A 22,211-nucleotide genomic window follows, 5' to 3' on the forward strand; every position below is an offset into this window, starting at 1 on the left:
TTTTTTGTCGTATGTCCATTCCATTGTTATTACATAATAAATTAGAAAGACCTAACGTTTTTAATTTATTGCTTTAATATTTATCTCAAAATATATAGCATACCAACACACAAACAAACAAACATTCCATTAATAATGCAAAGAAATTTTTCATTCCACGTAATTACCACGGCCCCCAGCCATGAGGAATACGACTATGAAGAAGATGTCTAATTGGCTACAACAATAATAATAAAAAAATACATTGAAATATATAAAGGTTGTTATGAGTTTTTTATATTCAATTTTAAATTATCAACTAAACAAAACATTATAGAACTGTGTTGCTTTCACATTTGCTTTTGTCTGATATACACTGCTGATAAATGCTCATTCCATCTCACTCTGGCTGTCCACCGATTCCTGACCATAGCATGTGGCCAGGTAAAACAGCACACTCAAAATTCGGATTCGTGCTACATTACTCATTTTTCCTAGGGTCGTTACAAAGCTCACATATAAGTTAGCGATGTACGTTGTGTCCGTCCCAATTCAACGGCGCTGTATCATCTTGACAAGCAAACCTTGGTTATCGTGAAAGCATTGCAGTAATATAAAAAAATATATATACCGCTCACCACTTGAGTAGACCCATATGTTCCATATAATAATTCATTCTGGCACTTGAGACAAGCTATCCAAATACATTAAAATATCACGACTGGCACATTCTGCATCTCTCTCGCTCATCGAATTCAACCTCTCCGTCACGTGTTTACCGAAAAACCAGTAATGTTGACTCTCCTGAGGACTCCTGGGAAGTTTAACTAGCGGTTCCATAGCTTTTACTAAATCATCTAGTACCCTTTTACACTTGTTCACTTTGTTATTGTGGTCTTTATGCCTAGGTCGGTTCGTCCTCTCGCCTCTCTGTCGTAAACACAGCACTCCGGAATCTGGGGCCAATTCTTCTTTAACCTGGACTCTGCTTTCGTAATGCTCTGGATGGCCGTAATTCTGAAACATTTTAAATATGCACCATAACACATTATACTAATCTCAGCTCTTTTCTTCCCACTGCTGAGCATAGGCATATTTTACCATAAACACACTTAAAAATTGAAATTTACCATTACAAAAACAGTCAGAGAGCTTCGTTTCATTCAACGCGTTTCGTTTAACAATGCCGACATGTTATGACGTGTTATATATCCCAACTAACTATCCCTAATAATATTATAAATGCGAAAGTAAGTTTGTTATTCATTCACGCATTATTTACTGGACCGATTGTTATGACATTTGACCTGGAAGGAACACATAGGGTACATTTTATCGCGAAATTCCCACGGGAGCGAAGTCCCGGGGCGCAGCTAGTACATATATAAACCTTCCTCTTGGATCGCTCTGTTTATAAAAAAAAACCGCATCAAAATCCGTTGCGTAGTTTTAAAGATCTAAGCATAAGGGACAGACACACAGCGGGAAGCTACTTTATTTTATACTAATGATAGTAATAATGCATGACCAGATGGTGAACCCGGGATCGGCTTACGACGAGGTAACTCCTCAACCGTTCACTGCACGGACATATTTTTTGTCACATGTTGAATGAAATAAGATCTCTGATAAATGTCGAAACAAGCTTCAATCAAAATAGACATTTTTGTAAAAAAAAAAACTTTCTCTGTCTATGATATTAGGAATCTCAATAACCTAATTATATATGTATTCTAATTTATGATCTAGGCTATGTATACGAAACATTAGCATCCAAAAGTGTTGAAATACACCATGAAAACTTAACATTCCTTTTTTGCACGTTCGGTACAAATATTACATAACAAAATGGTGCCTACGTGATTTGACTCGTATCGTAAATGTGTACTGTCAACAGCAAACCACATGTATTGCAAATTCGTTCCTATTACCGCGGTATAATGATCTATGCAATGGAACTTGAACGATTGTACATTTCGACGGAATGTGCTGTTTTCACGTTTCTTTTCCCAGCTCCACAATGTCGCAGAATGCGTGAACATTGCGTCATTTTTATGAGATATTTTATTGAACGCAATGAAAAACCAGCAATGTATGTCGATCCCTCCAAAGTTTGGTAAACTGTTCGACGAGTGTGGAGCCAGCATTTGAAATACGAGCATACAAATTATTGACGACAATGTAGGTATTAAATATGCATTGAGTAATAAAAACACGTGGCGTGTGGTCCCGCCCTAGAATAGGACCACTCCATGTCCACCCGTGGATGTAGAACGAGGCGACCAAGGGACACAAAGCCTTCGGAACTGATAGGCAACAATATCATTCTTAAGGAGGGTTAAAGTAAGGCAGGCGGCTGGCTGTAAAATCATAGCAAGATCTTAAAAATTTTAAAGTTTATTTTTACGCTGTACTGGGCTTTGAGCGTCATAGCCCCTATAATATTACACTTGCTTTTGTTCGCGGCTTCGCCTGCGGTTAAAAATAGCCATGTCGCTCTCCACCCTTCTAATTATCTCCACACACATGACATTCTGTTATGACGTCGAAAAAGAACAAACATTCACCACTTACATATTTATAGTGAAACAAGTGCTTCACTCGGGTAAAACCATAATAAATTATATAGGTATGTATTACCTACTACCAATAGATACTTATTACCACCTCTCTCAGGAAACACTATCTATTGGTGAAAACACAGACAGAGAGGACTTTTTTAATATTATGTGAGGATATGGATATTCGGGTCGGTCGCGGTGTCATTACAATTTTTAAAATTTTAACAAAGACAAGAATGAGTTTAGTGATGAGTACATTAATTTCTCTGTACTGAAGTAATGTAAATTTTATGAATGATTGATTTTGGAAATGAGTCAACAAAATTGACGGATTGTAATGACCGCGTAGCCGCAGCAGTCGAAACGCTCTGCGAACCACCCATTCAACTATATTTTTATTATTTTTAAATTACCTCATAATTTCCGACTTCTTCTTTCCTAGGAGCCTCTCGGAGGAACTGCAGAGGTTGCCAAAGCGGCCATGATGGGACATACACTTCGGCTGGACTACGGGCAGTTTTCTTTGATTTCTCCACTCGTCTCAGGTTGTGATGAAATGTACTCCGTATGTTCACCCACCGGTCTCGAACTGATCTTGCTTAAGCAAAACAGAAGAATTAATAGTTATTTCCTATAACATTGCAAGTGGACTTGATTTTGATAACCTCCATGGTGCAATGGTAAAGTGCTTGCCTCTGAGTCGCGAGGTCCCGGGTTCGAACCCCGGTCAGGTCATGATGGAAAATTATCTTTTTCTGATTGGCCCATGTCCTGGATATTTATATATATATTTGTTATAAAATATTCTGTGTGATTTGTCCCTATATATGTTATATAGCTATTAGGAATAGGTTTCTTTTTTAAATAGAATTCATGTTAAAAAAAAGGTTTTAAATTTTACAAAAAAAATCTTTTTAGACATAGCTTTTATTGCATGATTTGACTACAAGCAGAAGACATGGTGGAACTGAATAAAAGCTTGTACGAATGGAATGTTCATTTGTTCCCAACTGTGAGCCATTTTTGCTGCTACTGTTTGGACTGTAATGCCCTAGTGCCTGTTACCATTAACTTTAATGTTTTTATTGGTTCGGATGCGGATAAGATTTTGCAACTGACCTCAACCAACAACAAAGAGACGTTATTGTTGCCTTTCAGCAATAAATAAATATTAGGACGACAAATCACATAGATTGAGCTAGCCCTAAAGTAAGGTTGTGTTAACTTAACGATACTATATTTTATAAACATCCAAGACCCGGACCAATCAAAAAAAGATCATTTTCCATCATGACCCGACCGGGGATCGAGTCCTATTCTAAGGCGCAACCATACAATAGGATTAACAACCATTTGTTAACATCGTCAAGATAGATTTACCTGTGTAACCAACACCCAATTTAGCTGCAAATTCAGCGTACGCTTTGTATTTCTGTTGTATTTGGTGATTTGTATTCCCCAGGGGTCTCCAAATGAAATCTCTTTGTTGAACAAATTCGACCAGGTCCAGCTCTAACTTACGCGTCCAATAACAAAGTCTACGCGGCATTATCAAGTTTATTTTGACAATTAGCACTGAGATAATGCAAACTCAAAATAGCAGTCCTTTATTGTAAAAACAACGATTAGATACAAATTGGACAGAAATTAAAAATTGCATTGTATACGTATGAATGGAATGGAATGAATGATTTTCTGGCATTCATTTCTGTCATTCATTTTGTTTAGTTAGTGTTGCCAGATCCTATATTAAAAAATCGAGATGAGGATGTGGAGACAAAGGGTCAGCACGGGGCGCGGCGCGGCAGTTTGTCCACAGTTTGCCAAGCTTTGGCAGTTTCGTTATACATTGCTGGTTTGTCATTACAGTAAATAAAAGCACTAATTCTTAACTATGCAATATTCACGCATTCACGTCGGCATGTGCCTGAGTTCGGCGACAGTTTGGAGCTCATATATTAATTTACTCTTTGATGGAGCTAGGAAGCAATTGAACTTCGACCGTTAAGTTATTTATGTCGCTTCAGTATCGAGAAAATTGTTGATTAAGATTTTTCAACGTAGGTACATACCACTCCGTCGTGCTCCGTTGTTTTCTATAGGTTTTAAGTTTTTATATTGTAACCGCGACCATTGTGACGCAACGACAACCACACTGCAATGTGATTGGTTTGCTGCGTCTCACTTAGAATTGATTTGATACTCAGATAAATTAGATTCGATATCTTTGGCATTTTTTAAATTCAAACATACATGAATTATTTTTCTAAAAAATTATAAATAAAGTAAATAGAAAAACCAGAACTCTCAAATGTAATTATAATAATTTTATTAATAATACGAATAAGGCATATATATTCTAATATCTGTGGAATAAAGTCATAAATCTCATCTAAGATAAAACGCAAAAAAAAACTATAAAAGAATATCAGTTATTGAATATTACATAGGTACGAATAACATGTTTATTTAAAGAGTTAAAAAAATGCAAGATAATCACGAAAAACGAAAAGATATTTTTGAGAAAATCAGGAGATCTGGCAACACTGCCTAGAATCATGGAATTAGTAGGTGTACTCGAAGTATCTAGATCCATGATTAGAATTAGTCATATCCGCCATCTATCAAACATGGTAAATAAATAACAATGCTTCACTGAAAGCACTAGTTCTGCTTTGTGTTGGTCAAACTTTGTTTTGTTTGCATAGTAATAGTGTAGATGGCGTTTTTAATAACGCCGGCTCCACATTATCGCCGAACTCGCTAACAATATTATACAAAAGAACGACTACTTCTCTACATGGTAAGATTTATTATCTATACATATAATAAAGCCATGGGGCTTCGTTCTCGAGGGAATTTCGGGATAAAAAGTACTGTACGAGTAGAAACTCGTGTACAAAATTTCATAACAATCAATCCAGTAGATTTCGCGTGAAAGAGTAACAAACACACACATGTTTTGCAAATGTAATATTAGTACTTATGAGATATATTTCATCCGAAATAAATAATAAGTGTTTAGACTCAGTATAAGTACAATTTGAATCATAGCTCATTTACTAACTTCTAATTAATCTAAAATTCTGAAAATAGTTTATAATGTACCTATGTGAAGTGATCACATTTAAGTTTGTATGTAGGTATGTGTGTAACACATCGCATTACCAGCGGCATGACATTAAGCTTATCGAAAGCTCGCGCTGGTTTATAACTTCCGTTTCCGTTGCGACGTCGTCGTCCATTTTGGACTTTCCACACGCTGAAAAAGTTTTGTGACACGGAGACTAGTATTAATGAGATTATAATTACTTTCGATAGCCGCCATCTTCTTTTTAAATAACATGTATTCTGAAATATGTAGGAGCGATTCCGCGAAATAAGACGGAAACGTGTAATGCCGAACTCAGATACATTCCTCAGGCGACATTGCATAGTTACTACGAGTGATTTTATTTACTGCAACAAAAAACCAGCAATGTATACTGAATCCGGCAAAGTTTGGCAAACTGTTTATCGACAGTGTGGAGCCAGCATAACAGAACAGGAAGCCAGTAAAGTAAGCGTATTTCTCTTTGATCATTGAGCGCGCGTTGTGGTTCATTTAAAAGGTCATAATGTCAGGTGAGATGTTATTTTATTTATGTAAAGTTCGTTGTACAAAATACTATGTATTTATAGTATCTATCTACATACGTTTTTATCATTATTTTTTGAAGATTCCAAGAGTCGCTAAATATATTGTGTTTAATATTCAGATTCATTCATACCTACATAAATTTTTCGAAAATCCATAAATAAAATATTACTTAGCACGGTGTGTTCACATGCCCGCATTGCATGTGAACGTTCAGTTCATTAAATTAAAATTTAATTTAACTTTCTTCATAATTCTAGGATGATATGCATCACTCATTGATGTCACAAATTTACATATAACCAAGTCTACTTCTGACTTCCAGAGCGAAACGAAATTCATCGCAACATTTTCTCCAAAGACGAAAGAATTAACAAATGTAGGTTTTATACATATAAGTGGATGATTGTGCATTAATTACAAAGTCACTAGCTTTCCGTTCCGGCTTCGCTCGAGTAAATATAAGTACCTAGTCTATAGTACTCCTGAAGGTTTTGTCTACCTCTGGGCCAAATTCATCAAAATCGGATTACAAACAAAAAACAAATCTTTTCTCTTTATATTATTAGTATGGAAGTATGGATATAGATTAATATGGAAGTATGCATAATTTAAGAGTGTTTTAAGGTTAATTTTAACCTGCGCAGAAAAATGAAAGTACTTACGCCATTCTGTCTAAATGTCAGCGGCGCGCCGTTTAAAATCAACGTCAAATTTGACGGTACTCAAACCTAAATGTCAAAAAATTAGCTATCGACATACCCAGACCGCAGCTAGTCCTCATGCCACACATCGCCGTCCGATCATTAGGCTGTATTTCGTCCAAAATAATCCGTGACGTGGCAAATTTAACAACAAGTCCACGTTATTAATCACCCAACCAAAGTTGGTACCGTTGACAACTTAGCCGCACCTACCGAACCTACGATTTAATATCGCCGTGTATTTTTTGTACAGACTATAAATCACGAGGCTATAGGGTTGCCAGGACCCAGGACAGAAATTGGAGCGGCCATTTTATGACACCAGTGACCTTGTCATCATCGCAGGCGGTCAGAGCAAAGGTCCCAGGTTGAATCTGGTCATTATCATTATTAAATTAGGATGATATAATACATCATTTATTAACGTCAAAAATTAACACAAAAGTAAGTTTTTTTACATAAAAATAATATAGAATGAAAACAATATTTTTCGTTCTAGGGGTCTTAAATGCGTGTGACACACGCTATGACAGTTTTTTTATACAGTATGGAGTATTACTGCACATTTATCCCGCCAGAGTACGGCACTGTATGTTAGGTAGGTACACAGAAGCTTTGCCGCCTTTTGCTATGTCGATTAAAACGTTTATTTTAGAGTACTTTATTAATCCTTTAATTATGCAAGCATTCGTTTGCGAAAATATACAACAATGTAGCATATTCGGGTGCCGAAATATTGGGAAAAATCGTTTTCTATAAGATAAAAAAACTTCGTAAACTATGGAATACGCCTCACGCTGTAAAACTTTCGAGTCAGTAAACGGTCGAAAAGAAGCTCGGAACACTTCAGTGAAGACTTATTAAAATATTGACTTCATACAGGTAAGATCTTCAGTCAAAATCAAGTTATATCCGTTTATGACCACAGTTGACCAAATAATGCAGAACATAACCTAAAATAGTGTTATTACTTTCAGGATAATCCACTAAATTCTTCCTTTAAACTCATACTACGATTGCGTAGAAGGTATGTTTGATCGTAAATCAGGAACAATATTGAAAATTGGCACTTTTTACATCCATTGGCAATGTTTGTGTACCTTAGTTGTACCAGTAGCGCTGGAAGGATTTGTCTAGTCCCAGGAAGATTTGTCTATGAATATACAACCGGCCGCCAACGCCTGACGTCAACCCTCTTTGAGAATGCTATTGTTGCCTATCAGCCGGTAAGGCTTTGTCTCTTAGTCGCCACGCACGACGTATCCGAGGGCGACGTAGTGACTCTGGCATCTGGCAACCCTACGATGTTGTATTAACACGATACGTTTTTATTAGTCTTTGAAACGACCTTTATTTCTTTACAAAGTGATCTATGGGAAGGAGAGCCGAATGTAAATGGGTATATATATATATAACAAGGGATTTCATTCTTATTGAATAAGAAGTACAGTTACCACAAGAGGGAAAATATTAGGACATTTGATAGGACGATGCTTTATCTAAAATCTCAAAATGAATCTTGTAATCTCTGGAAAAAATCTAGATTGAATGTAATTAGATTACTTTTGATCTGATTTCCGAATAAAAGTAATCTCAATTTATTTTAATCTGATTAATTTTAATGTGATTTACAATTTCAAGCAGATTACAAATGTAATCTATTACGCCGTCTCTGGTCGGAACTATGTGTATCAGACAAAAAGGGTGATACTATAAAAAAGTCTATATTCTCATATAGTTTTTTAATATATTTTTTTTATAAATATCATAAAAGGAAAAGTCTATGTGTCTGTAATGCTTTCATGGCTAAATCGTTAGGCCGATTTTGATGAAGTTTGTAATAGACACAATAAATGACCTGAGGTCAAACATAGGCTACATATTGCAACGATTTTGAAACTACATGTATAATTTTTATCTGCTAACCGAAAGTAGACCTAATTCAGCTTGCAAAAGGTATATATAAGGATAGGTATTGTAAGCTTTAAAGATATGTTGCTCTGTAAACATAAGTATGTCACCCGTCTCCTGTCGTCATTATCGCACACAATAGTACTCTAATGAGACGTGCTGTAGGCGTGTAGGGTAACCACTTCACATAGTACCGCGCCGGCTTTACACTATCGGCAAACAGCTCGCGAAATTTTGGCGTAAATAAATAATTAAATAAAAGCTCTCATACAAATTATGCAATGTTCATTCGTGTCTTATTTATGCTGTGTAATTTGGCATTAAAAAAAAATATTTGTTTCGCTAACTGGCTATGGCTAAATTACATATATTTATACCATATAAAATACCATACCATATAAAATATGTCGCCAACCTTCACAATACACATACAATTAGACGACCTCGGTGGCGCGGTGGTAAAGTTCTTGCCATTGAATCGAGAGGTCCCAGGTTCGATCCCCGGTCGGCTCGTGATGGAAAACGATCTTTATCTGATTGGCCCGGGTCTTGGATTTTATCTATGTATTTGTTATAAAATATAGTATCCCATAACACAAGTCTCGGACATACTTTGGGGCTAGCTTTTAAGTTTTTTTTTTAAATAGTTTTTTTTATAATACGAACGGGATCTTCGAAGATCACAAAAAACGAACGGCTACTTCGGTAAAAATAGTGATTTTCATCTGCCAATAGATTAGAATCTGTTGCAAATTTTGAAAACTTGAAAATCTAAGTAAAACCCGAAAGAAGGAAAACCTATAAACCTATTATTTTAAGGTGTTTAATAACTTAATAAAAATCATTAAGATGATATTTAAAGGTTGATATTTAAATGTTTTCTCATTTTGTACGGACGTGTGGCTGGTACAAGTAGACGTTTCTCTTAACTTTACATACGGTTTTTATGTGCTTAACTTGCAATATGGCTTTAGCACTGTAGTTTGAATTTTTTATTTCTACTCAGACACCTTTCAATATGGAAGCGTTCGATGAAAGCCGTTGGGTATGAACTATCACTTTACCAACTTCAAAATAGAAAGGATAGTGCTCCGGAAGAGACGTCATACGGGATTGCTCGTGTACAGTCGACAGCACATCAAGCTATCCAAATCTATCGATCCATTCGCCGCTAATAGAGCCATGGCCAAGCTCAGTCGTGTTCCGTTGCCACCCCGCAGCATGTTGTGGCTCCGTTGTTTTGTATAGGCCGACTTGAGTTTTGACGTTGACGTACGTCGAATATGAGACATGTTATAGAATTTCTATGTCAGCGTTGATCCATCGATTTTTTTTACATTTTTCTATTATTTAAATCAGTTTATTATATATTTACACTTTAATAATGTTTATATTTTTATTGATTTTCATACTAGTTTATTACACATGTTTTAGCTTTTAAACTCCTGAAACACAGGGTGATTTTCACCCTTGCTTTGGCAACATTTATTTTTGTATTGTTTTTATACATGTGCTATTGTAACATAGTTATTAAGATACTTGAATAAAGATTTTATTATTTATTTATTGTTATTATCGACGGTCGTCCGATGAAATGGGGTATGGCCTTACCTTGCGTAAACAAGAAAATTAGGCAGGGAACGAAATGTTTGTCTATGGCTGGCAGAAGGGGCAAACCCAAGAAGTGCTGGCTTGATGTCATCAAGGATGATATGCGTGCCAATAGTCTGACAACTAGGGATGCCGACGACCGTGCGAAGTGGAGACGAAAAAGTAAGAAAGCGGGCAGTTGGCTTCGATTCTGTAAAACGGCGGAAGTGAATGGGAAAACGTAAAGAGGAAAGAGAGAGAGAGCAGACAAGGCTGGGTAACTTGACGTGCGGTCGACTGTACACAAGCTATAAATAAATAAATGCAGTTGGAGAGTATATGCAGTCGTTGTAATCCGATCCTGGGTGCACCATCAGAGGGCTTAGTGCGGGTTTGCATTTCACTTCTCACCATCCAATCGATTCGAAGTGAGACGCAGCGAACCAATAACAGTGCGCCATTGTGACGCAACGACAACCACACTGCAATGTGATTGGTGGTTCGCTGAGCTGTCTCACTTCGATAGTGAGAAGTGAAATGGAAATCCCTTATTTACTTATATCATCGCCACCGAAATCTCGTGTAGTATTTTAACTTCAGAAAAGTTATGACAAATACATTGTTGTCTTCGAACGTTTTGTATTTTTTTTTTACAAAAAATAAGTTTTTAATTTTTGTAAGTCAACATGCCTTACTGGCATTTTTTAGAATGCCAATGTTTTTTTTTTTAAATAAGATTTTTTTTGTTACAAATGTGTCACACTAAAATATCTACATATGATTTGAAGTGAAAATTGAAACAAACTCTAGAAGAATTGGTTTAAATTGTCACTTCAAACCGAAGTGACAGTTTTAAAATAATTTTGAAGAATTTCACGCTGCCTTGTCCATGGAATTAGTAGGTACTATCCATGTCTGCTTGGATTCGAATGGCTCTGTCTCTGGGAATGTTAATTTTGGCTAGGCCATGTGTCCCTTAAGTCGCCTCGTAAGACGGATATGGAGTGTTCCCATTCTAGAAGGGGATCATGGTTACGTTACCTGTCTAAAATAAATTTAGCAATTCCTATGTACTACAAAACAAAGAATAGAGTTATCAACAAATCAAATTAACTGAGCCAAGGCGTCAGCGACTTAGTTAAGTAAAGTAAACTCATTTGGCGATGAAATGGGCAAGTTTCCTCAATTCCTCGTGTGGTGATTGCGACATTCTGTTCGATTGGTAAAGTCTAATCAATCATGGCGTTCTAGCTTAGCGAGTGAACACGCCGCCACGATGCGACGCTGTGTCAGAGTGTAAGTTGTGGCGACAACGCAGGCTAGAAGTTTAGGGCCCAGCTCGATTATTCCGGATTTTTTTTTTCAAAGACAAAGAAAGAAAGAAAGAAAGAAAGAAAGAAAGAACGTATGGACTTTCCACGCTCGATGCATGTCAATGTTAAAACCTGTTTGTGTCTCATAATAATAGATAAACAAATAATATATTTTGTTACTTAATAAAGCCGAATCAAACCAAGCTAAATCCTAAACAGACATATACTCAAAGTAGAGGCCCACCCCGGCTTCACTCGGGTAAAACCCGTAAAAAATAAAAATAAAATAAAAGCAGCCTATGTCACCCCTGGATGGTTTCGTCTAACTCCGTGTCAAATTTCATCAAAATCGGCCCAGTATTCATTACAAACAAAAAACAAAATTACAAATAATTTCCTCTTTATAAGTAATCTTTAAAATTAAAAATCTAAAAAATGCCTGTCATGCATCGTGCTAAGTACGCTGGCTGCATTACCAAGTTGGATAGAGAGGCTAATTTTCTCAGCGTAAAATCAACCAGACCTCTCGTAGGTAACCGCACTTACATACATAAAACATAACACTCCTTTTTTGGGGCAGTAGTGTAAAAAACATACAGCCAACTAGCATATTCAGAAAATCCTCGTAATTTTCCATTTTCTGATCCAATACCGCTGAAATCAACAAAGCGTACCTCCAAATCTCCAATATGCATATGATAGCAACATCTGTCCGTATGTATAACTCCATCGCCGGAACAGGAAGACATAAAGAGCGCGATAACGTGGTAATGCGGCCAAATGATAGCTGCCATTTTGAGTTGGGATATACTTTGCCGAACGTGCGTTTTGCATTTAGGTGCTTCGATTTTTAGGGTTATTCTAAATTAGACCACACGGGTCTGAACACTTGTGTGAGTTTGCTGGATTTGAACATATATAGCATCGTGAGGAAACTATTCTCTCGTAACTGAGCGTCTTTAAAATAAATATAAATATATTAGGACAAATCACACAGATCGAGTTAGCCCCAAAGTAAGTTCGAGACTTGTGTTATGGGATACTAACTCAACGATACTATATTTTATAACAAATACATATATTGATAAACATCCAAGACCCGGGTCAATCAGAAAAAGATCATTTTCTAGTTGCCGTGGCGTAAATTCTATTTTTTATGCCAGCTCTATACAGTCGCCTAACTCGGAGATATGCCGACGCGAATGCGTGAACATTGCGTAGTTAGTACGAGTGTTTTTATTTACCGCAATGAAAAACCAGCAATGTATAACGAATCCTACAAAGTTTGGCAAACAGTTCGACTAAAGTGTGGAGCAGGCATTAGACGTTGATATTAGACCGAGCCGAGATTTTGCCATTTTCAAAAATTAAATAAATAAATAAAAATATTTGCGCCCTATTCCAGAGTGATGTTCGATCGAATATATCAATGGGTGTATGGCTCCTGTAATATGAAGGCGGTATAAAAGCGTAAACGTTATTTCAATTTAACTGTAATTCTAAAACTGCTCTATTCAAGCTGAATACAAAAACTATTTCTAAACTGTAACCATTGACCATAAGCTTTGTATGGTCTCATATTGAATAACCGATTTTTTAATATCCGTTGACGAATTGGTAGACACAAAGATTTGAATTCAGATTAATAAATATTTGACTGTCAGACACTGGCCAGTTGTATTTTCTATTTTGATTTTGTGTAGGTACCTATTTTATGAAAACATAAATTTTATTTCCAAAGGCTAGCTAATTGTTTCCTGCGGCTCCATCTGAGGAGCGAACTATCTAAAGTCAGTTTTTTTTCTTACATGTCTGTTTTTTACGATTTTACAACAATTCAAATTAAAATAGACTTTTTAAAAAATTACTTTCGTGGCTAATAAATGTTTTTCATATAATGTATAGGTTTTTACTAATATTTTCTTTATTTTCATCAACATATACTGTAAGAATTTGACGACCTCGGTGGCACAGTGGTAAAAGTGCTTGCCTCTCAATCGAGAGGTCCTGGATTCGATCCCCGGTCAAGTCATGATGGAAAATGATCTTTTTCTGATTGGCCCGGGACTTGGATGTTTATCTATATATGTATTTATTATAAAATATAAGTAGTATCGTTGAGTTAGTATCCCATATCACAAGTCTCGAACTTATTTTGGGGCTATCTCAATCTGTGTGATTTGTCCTACCTAATATATAGAAACATATAAGATTGTTTATTGATACGACTCGTAAAAAAATACCGGAGTTTACATACCTACCACACTACAAAAAGCACTTGAAATGTTTTTTACATGTAAGTATAATATTTTAGACGTCTGTATATGGATAACAATTTGTAAACACTATGTGAGTTTCTCGACAAAGGGTACTTTAAAATGAGTACAGCCTGGCTGTGCGAGCTCGAATTCCTTTGCCAACCCCAAACCGTGGAGAGAAACGTTAAAATGCCATATTTAGAGACAAAATATTATCAACATGAGGGCGGGTAAATTCCTAACCTCATATTATTTTGGGAATAAATAATGAAATTTTCAATAAGGGACACAAAATATATGTGTCAGTGGCTATTTTTTATGGTTCATTGATTACTTGCCCGCGTGATTTTCCCGCACAGGAACAGTTATTTTTCCGGGATGAACCAGGTATCCTATCTCGAGCCACTTTCACCTACATAATACACATAGCAAACACAAAAACGCAGGGCCTACCGCATCAAAGGCTTCGTAAGTTCTGAACTATCACGTTTAATTGACGTCACGGAGCCGGCCCTATACCAGGGTTGCCAACTAACCGAAAATATTGACAGTGAAGACTATATATTATTATAAAGAGGTAAGCGTTTGTGAGTTTGCATGTTTGAGGTAAGTAAGTTTGTAAGATCCGAAAGTACCGAAACGATTTCAAATATTATTTCACCATAGTAAAGGTACATTATCCGAGATTGCTATAGGCTATATTTGATCTCAAAATTCCCACGGTAGCGAAGCCCCGGGCTACATCTAGTACACTATAAGTTAGCAAAATTTTAGTGACGTCGGAATACGTCAATAGAGTGTAGCAGGCATAGGGATTAATTTTTTTGTAATTGACAAGTAAGTGTAAGGGCCATGGAACGAGCCATGCTCGGCATCAAATTACAAGATCGAGTTCGCAACCTGGAGATACGTCGTCGAAGGAAAGTTCAAGACGTGATCTCCAGAGTCGCGACGTTAAAATGGAATTGGGCTGTGCACCTGGCTAGAAGGAATGATGGAAGGTGGAGTAAAGCTGTAACTGAGTGGTACCCCAGAACTGGAAAACGGAGGGTAGGACATCCGGTGGCTAGATGGGTCGACGATGTAAAGGAAATTGCTGTCAACAACTGGGGTCTGATGGGGACGACCCAGGCCAGAGATGGTTGGCGGAGACGGAAGGAGGCCTATGCCCAGCAGTGGGTCACGGAGGGCTGCAGATGATGATGATGATGACAAGTTTTCAAAATAGAATTTTTTCGAGAACCTTGTCTTGGTCTTTGTCTTGGGTTCTTGGACGGATTTTTTAAAATTAGGAGCAGTCCTAAAATCAATGACGCCACAACGTGTAGTTGATATGATAATGACAATTAATAACTATTTATTATATTTGAATCAAAGGCCTAATTTAATTTAAATTATATAAAAAGATAATTATTTTTATAATATGTACGTCGTTAAGATGGTATGGTCACGATATGTGTAAGTGTGTACTTACCTCCCAGAGAAGAAATAAAATTGTATTTGTATTTTACACGATACAAGATTTTATTTTCTTGCTTCAAAATCATCAGATTCTTTAGTGGCAACCCTATAGAGTTGCCAACAAACTTCGGTCATTAGTGCGTACGTGGAATTCAGTGCTGTGCAAGAGGCGAAGCATAATGAGAATAAAATTTAAGCCCACAAAATTTAAATCCTAGTAAATCTAAGAGTAAGCTATAAGAATTGAATTCTTTCGCCTTTAAAAAGAACTAAACTTTGGCTTTGGGCTTTGAGCTACGTTTGGTTTCCTCTTTTATATTAGCGTTATCCCGATTTCTTCCTGCGATGTAGAGCGTCGGAGCCCAGGGTCCAATTTCCTACAATTTCTCCACTTCGCATTGTCTACAGAAGTTGTCAGAGCGTTTGTACTCATATTTACTTGGTTTGGTTTTGTTTATTACGTAAAACTTTCTACGCGCAGGTGAAGAAGAAGCGGCGCAACATATTTCACCTCAGACTTTTCTCCAAATATGTCAATTAACAATATATTTTTTATTTATATATTATATAAGCAACTAAAACTTATGCTTTCGGGGCTAGTTATTTCTTCTAATATGGGATTGGGATAGTTTAAATAAAATATCCATAGCGTTTTTAAAATACACACAGCGCCATCTAGTGTTTTTATTGCAAAGTTTATTTTATTAGCATTTTGCGCCACCTATAATTGAAAACAGTTTTTTTTCAAATTCCACGGGAAAAAAATATTTTTCTGGGGTGAAAGGTACCCTATGTCCTTCCCCGTACTTAAAACTATATGTATGCTAAATTTCAAGACGATTGGCTGAGTATATAACGCTTGAGAGGTAACAAACGAACTAACAAACTTACTTTCACATTTGTAATATTAATTAGTATTGGGATTTTGATTAGTTGAGATTTGCTCAGCAAAATGCATTTAACACACGGTCAAGCTGTCGGCAATAGCCAAGATTCTGAAGTTAGTTCATTAGCCTAAGGGCTGACCTGCGACCGAACTCGGAAACTTGGATTATTGGCATCATGCAGTGGCGTACCGATTATATACTGGGCCCAGGGCAAGCACCGAAATGGATTAAGGAGAATTCTCTCAGTTTTTGCATGCAAGTATTTATTTATGTATAATTTATATTATACTTTATCTATACTATTATTATAAAGAGGTAAGCGTTTGTGAGTTTGAGTTTGTATCGTGGGAATTTTGAGATAAAATATAGCCTATAGCAATGTAGGATAATGTACCTTTCTAATGGCGAAAGATTTTTTTGAAATCGGTTCGGTAGTTTCGGAGAGTTCGTTTAACCTGTATCTCAAACATGCAAACTCACAAAGTCACAAACGCTTACCTCTTTACAATAATAGTAAGTAGGTACAGATTTAGGCGACTTGACTAAAATCTGACACCAGTGCTAACAACAACCCGACAACAAATGAAGACTTTAAGAAATCGATTCAATGTCGTTTTGATAAATTTAAAAAGTGATGGAAGGTTTGTTTATGAACGTGATATAACCGAGGGGGCCTAGGTTCCAATCCTCGTAGTCATATACCTAAGTTTGTATACAAATTTGACTTATGTATGTATGTATGTATATTAATTGTAATAGGCCACTACTTGCTTCCGGTGAAGGAAAACATCGTGAGGAAACCTGCACTCTATATTACAGTTGATGATTTATTTAGCTAGAGTGCGCAATGGCATACCACTCCATTAATATTGCCGAGGAAGTCGTTGTGTGTGTTACGTTCCACGTAAATAAATGACCACGGTCTTTAGTCATGAGGAACACAAGTAAGAAGAAAAAAAATGTGTTTTATTTTTAAAATTATGGAATTAGCACCACTTTATCCCCAGCCATCATTCCTGAAAAAAATTGCATGAAAATATATATTTTTTCAAGTTTAACTATTTTTATTATCACTAAATTTCATCAGTCAAGTCAATTTTATTCCATCCAGCCTGAAAGAGTAATTACCAAACTACCAATATCCCCGAAAACTGTAATCAATTAAAAATGGTTCTAAATTCCGCTGTTATATTTACATTTTGTATCAATAGGCACATTATTAGACAACGTATTCATGCATGCATATTTCCTTTATTAACCCATGAAAATATTGTGGTATTTTCGCATACGCCTAGCGTGACAGGATGGCGTGTTGTAGGTATCTCTACGGCAGTAACTTGCGTGCTGGCTGGAAGGGAGGTTGTGTCGTGCTCCTCTGGGCTTTCCGCGAGTCGTCGCCGTAGTCACGTAGAAAATAAAAAAATAAAATAGTGGAAAGTCAATTTTGGATTTCGAACGCGGCAACAGTTTTCGTTGGTGGCGTTAACTTTTTAAATTGAAATTTTGATTGTGGTGTTCTACTGTTATATTATTAAGTGCGTGATAGTGTTGTGCTGTGAGTGTAAAACTGTACGGTGATTTTGCGGAAATTGAAGGTGGGTATTCTTTTAATTCATTTGTTGAAGTGACTATGGAAAAGAATTGGCTATTCGACTAGGTAAAAAATAAAATTTATAAAAGTATTTGAATAATCAAATCTCACTTTAATTGATCACTTATTAATTACGAGATTATTTTAGAAATGCTTTTTAATTTCAAATTCATATAGGGTGAATCCACCGGTTTACGATCAGTTAGTCGATGTTTCGATTTTAAAACGTCATAACTTGAAAAAATGATGCATTACAAACTAGATATTGTGTTTTATGCATAAAAAAACTTACAAATTATTTAATAAACCCATCTTCATAAATAATTCTATTTATCTATTATTTTTAAATTTACAAATAATCGAAAAGTGTGTTTTTTTTAGTTCACGATCGCTTTTCGTCAGTTTACGTTCAACAGTTTGCGCCTGTTTACGATCATTAAAAACCACTCAAAAAGGAACTCTAGGGCAATGAAATGAAAGTCGAAATCGTATTGTATTATTTATTGAAAAAAAAAGTTATTAATTTTGACAAAATGAACATTTATAGGTCGTTAGAGCTGCTTCAAAATAAGATTTTTCGCGCATTTCTGTGCATTTTAAGTGGAACCAGCGAATGCATACATCGCAGCCTATATTTTTTTCCAAATCATCTTCAACGTCACTAATTAATTCTTCAGCACATTCACTGCATAACAAAGTATCTTTTTTATTAATATTCTTTTTTGATAAAACCTTCTTTTTCTTCTTCTTCTCCTTTTCATCTGCTTTCTTTTTCTTTTCTTCCTCCTTCAATTGTTGTTTAAGCTTTTTCTGTAATTGAATATTTTCTTTTTCTTCATCTTTTTTTTTGTAGTAGTCTCGCCAGGCTTGTGATGAAATTGCGCTTGACAACTTAACTTGACGGATTACTGTTTTTGGGGATGCCTTTGGCTCTGGGAAATGTAGGTGGTGCTCAAAGACTTCATCGAAGGATAACAGTTTATCAATTATCGGCATTGGTGTCTCATTGTTATTTTCATTGTTATCATTATGAATATCTGCTGTTACGTTCAATGTATAGCATTGGTTTTCATTTTCAGTTATCAATAATTGTGTGGATTGCGCTTGATGAGATATCTCTATCTCATCAAGAGGGATTACTGATATGTTATTTAATGAAATATATGAACCTGGGTCAGGTAAAGTTATATTTTCATTAGAAGCAAGCAAATTCGAATGGTCGAGATCAGTACTTTTGAAAAGTTGTGAAACACCTTGCTCTTCTTTGGTTTCAGTTTCTTCAAAGCTTAAGTTTTCTGGAGTGATGTCTGTTGTCATATTAGTTGTAAGTTGATTTGGTGCTGCAGCTTGAGGATCTTCATCATCTTTTACCATATTTGTTTCAGGTTCGTCAAACATTGCTAACATCTCAATAGGCAGAATGGATGTACTAAGATCTGAGGCCGCAGAATTTCGAGGCGTCTTTGATTTAGAACGCCTATTTTGGAGATATGTTGCTTTAGAAATTTCTATCTCTTTTAAAACGACTTCTGAATCTATATTACGTTCCGACAGTTCATTTTTAATTATTGATATTACTTTCATTGCTGCATCAAACTCTTTTGCAGTCGCTGTAGTTTTCTTATTCGATCTTGAATTTTTCTCTCTTCTCTCTTTCTCTACTCTTAGTTGTGTATCCTTTACACATTTTGTGTAATCAACATTATCTTCATTTACCGGGTATAGGCCACACTTTCTGAACCCATTTCTGATAGCGTCTTTTAGCTCAGTTTGTGACAGGGTATTATTTAAAATGGAGCAAAAATTGAATTTTGTTACAGCTTGGTCTGATTTTTTAACTATATTTTTCCAATTCTGTTTTAGTGGTCTGAATACACTAACATCAGCCGGTTGGAGCATATGAGTACTATTTGGTGGCAATGCGTATAGAATTATATCATTTGCTTCACAAAATTCACTCAAAGCATAAGTCATGTGCGATTTATGTCCATCAATAAATAAGAGAATGGGCTTCTTAACGTTATTTTTTATCAGCCAATCATTATAATCATTGGTGACGTATTCAAAGAATACATCACTTTTCATCCAGCCACTCTCAGAACGACCAAGAACCCATGACTCGGGCATATTGTTGACCAATGCTTTTGGGGGTCTTACATATGGAAAAATTACTAACGGTGGGCACAATTTTCCACTTGCTGAAAATACCAATAAGACCGTTATATTTTCTTTTTCATTATTTTTTTTAATTATGAATAAGTTTTTGTAACCTTTTGGTCCTAAAACTTTGCCACTTTTTGGGCATAGGGAAAACCCTGTTTCATCACCATTGAAGATTCTATCTGGATCTTCAAATATATCCATCGCATCAATAGACATAATGTAATTTCGCAGATCTTTGAACCAATGTCTGATGCGGTTCTCAGTTATGGCAGCTCTTGCATTATTAATACCTTCGGGTTCACGAATGCTTATTTCTGGATGCCGCTTAAGAAATTTTTGATACCAAGTATCTCCTGGCATTCCATATTTAAATGGAGTCTTGATACCAGTTTTTGCTATAATTTTCGATACACTCTCTAGCAGCCCTTGTTTACTTATAGGAAACCCACATTTTGCCATATCCAGAATCCATTTAGTGAGTTTTGCCTCTCCTTCCACTCCTAAGACAGGATTTGGACCAACTTTTGGTTTTTTGTCGATTGCTACTTTACCGCTAAGACGATCATGCACTGTGGCAAATGGCACGCCATAAAATCGACAGGCTTCTCTATAACCCATTATCTTATTTTTTATAGATTCTATGGCATTTGTAAGATCTTCCTCTCTGTATGAAAAAAGACGCCTGTTTGTTTTTTTCGACACACCCACCTAAAGAATAGAAAATGAATATAAATTAGCATCACTTTTGCCAATATTTTACATATAATTCAGTATATTTTGCTTGTGACAATGATATATTGATGTCTTTAGAGCCCTTATGCTCTTGTAAACGGGATATTAATTTTTATGTAAAGAATGGTATGTTCATAGAATTTTTGAAAATATTGATTTTAATGTAATCATCATACCAATTTTTCTCTCCTTTTCGGCTTCATATTTTTAGATTTCGATTTTGGTTCCATCTGCAATAAGCATAAAAATCATGCAATACACACCAAGCATTAAACCCAAGTTAGTGTTATTTGCTATGCGAGAAAGTCAGGAATTGTACTAAAGTGAGTGGGTGCGAAATTCTTGTAACTTTATACAGAATTTCGCAACGTTCAATACGAATTTCCAATAACCGCCTACAAATTAAACGTAAAATTGTTTTAAAAAATAACGATGATCGCTATTCAGTTGAAATACGATCACAAAAAAGGTTTTTTTTTGTAAGAAACAAATAATAGTCAACAACAGACCATTTTCGGATCACCTTGTTTATGTAAGGATCGCGATCCAGTCTGTTTTTGATCGCATGTGCAGCTAGTACTTGCGAGTGGTCGTAAAGTATTCAATTGTCGATCACTAAAAATAATTCTAAACTAAACAAAAATTGTTTCCAAACGGTAACTGACCAGTATACGATCACTTAAAACTGATATTTTCCTATAGAAAAAATAAAATATCGTGAACAGGCTGTTTCTCGATCACTTGGTTTGTCATTAGTAAAAAGCATATAATTTTATGATTATTTTTCATTTTAAGCCGATCGCCATCTGATCTATAAAGTAAACATGTTACGATGGAACAAAGTAAATGTTAATATTCCCGGCAACACCATGCAAGATACTACAAAAGCTCAATAAAGATAAGACCAAAATCGCCCCCTTACGATCACCAGATCGTAAAATAAAAGAAGCTTAGTTTCTCAATGTCTCATGGCGATCACCTTATATTATAGTAAATTATTCACTTTTTTTGTTAAATTTCTACATAAGGAGGAAATATGACTATATTTCAACACCACAAACATAACAGCAAAGCTTAAACTGTATTAAAAACATGTTTTACTCACGATTCAATGTTCACGTCCCACTATTTTTTTCTTAAGATTTGGCGGTAACAACCACGCAAGCGCACTGGATCAATTTCGTCAGCTCACTGATCGAAAAATAACGTATTTGGCTATAGAGACAACAGATACAAATGAAAAGGATAGATGTATCATCCCTTTATATGCAAAATTAACACTTCACGCGCGGTAATACGGTTATTTTAGAGGTTTTTTGTAAAAGTGATCGAGAGCGGGTGGTGATCGGTGAACCGGTCGATTCACCCTAAGTAACATTTTGTTTTTGACATTAGAAAAATAGTTGTTTTTCTAATGTCAAAAA

The 22,211-nt window shown here is 35.8% G+C and overlaps 3 protein-coding genes across 7 annotated transcripts in view; 1 reads left to right on the plus strand and 2 right to left on the minus strand.

Moving 5' to 3' along the window:
* Nucleotides 1-250: 250 nt before the first annotated feature.
* On the minus strand, nucleotides 251-4,233 carry LOC128678591 (uncharacterized). The gene is made up of 3 exons (XM_053760210.2): nucleotides 3,921-4,233; nucleotides 2,954-3,138; nucleotides 251-996 (listed from the first exon to the last, which is right to left on the minus strand). The coding sequence occupies exons 1-3, from the start codon at nucleotides 4,087-4,089 to the stop codon at nucleotides 652-654; spliced, it is 699 nt and encodes a 232-aa protein (XP_053616185.1). The 5' UTR covers nucleotides 4,090-4,233; the 3' UTR covers nucleotides 251-651.
* Nucleotides 4,234-17,651: 13,418 nt separating this feature from the next.
* Nucleotides 17,652-22,211, plus strand: part of LOC128678573 (uncharacterized) — a 227,160-nt gene continuing 222,600 nt past the window's right edge. For all 5 annotated transcript variants that reach the window (XM_053760182.1, XM_053760185.1, XM_053760183.1 and 2 more), the window contains exon 1: nucleotides 17,652-17,896. The gene's annotated coding sequence lies outside the window, so the exon portion shown is untranslated. The remainder of the gene's footprint in view (nucleotides 17,897-22,211) is intronic.
* Nucleotides 18,206-22,140, minus strand: LOC128678574 (uncharacterized). Its single transcript, XM_053760188.1, has 2 exons — nucleotides 21,893-22,140; nucleotides 18,206-20,763 (listed from the first exon to the last, which is right to left on the minus strand). Exon 2 carries the CDS (start codon nucleotides 20,671-20,673, stop codon nucleotides 18,412-18,414), a length of 2,262 nt encoding a protein of 753 aa, XP_053616163.1. The 5' UTR covers nucleotides 20,674-20,763; nucleotides 21,893-22,140; the 3' UTR covers nucleotides 18,206-18,411.

This window comes from Plodia interpunctella, chromosome 20 (assembly GCF_027563975.2).
Source record: "Plodia interpunctella isolate USDA-ARS_2022_Savannah chromosome 20, ilPloInte3.2, whole genome shotgun sequence".
Lineage (NCBI taxonomy): Eukaryota > Metazoa > Arthropoda > Insecta > Lepidoptera > Pyralidae > Plodia > Plodia interpunctella.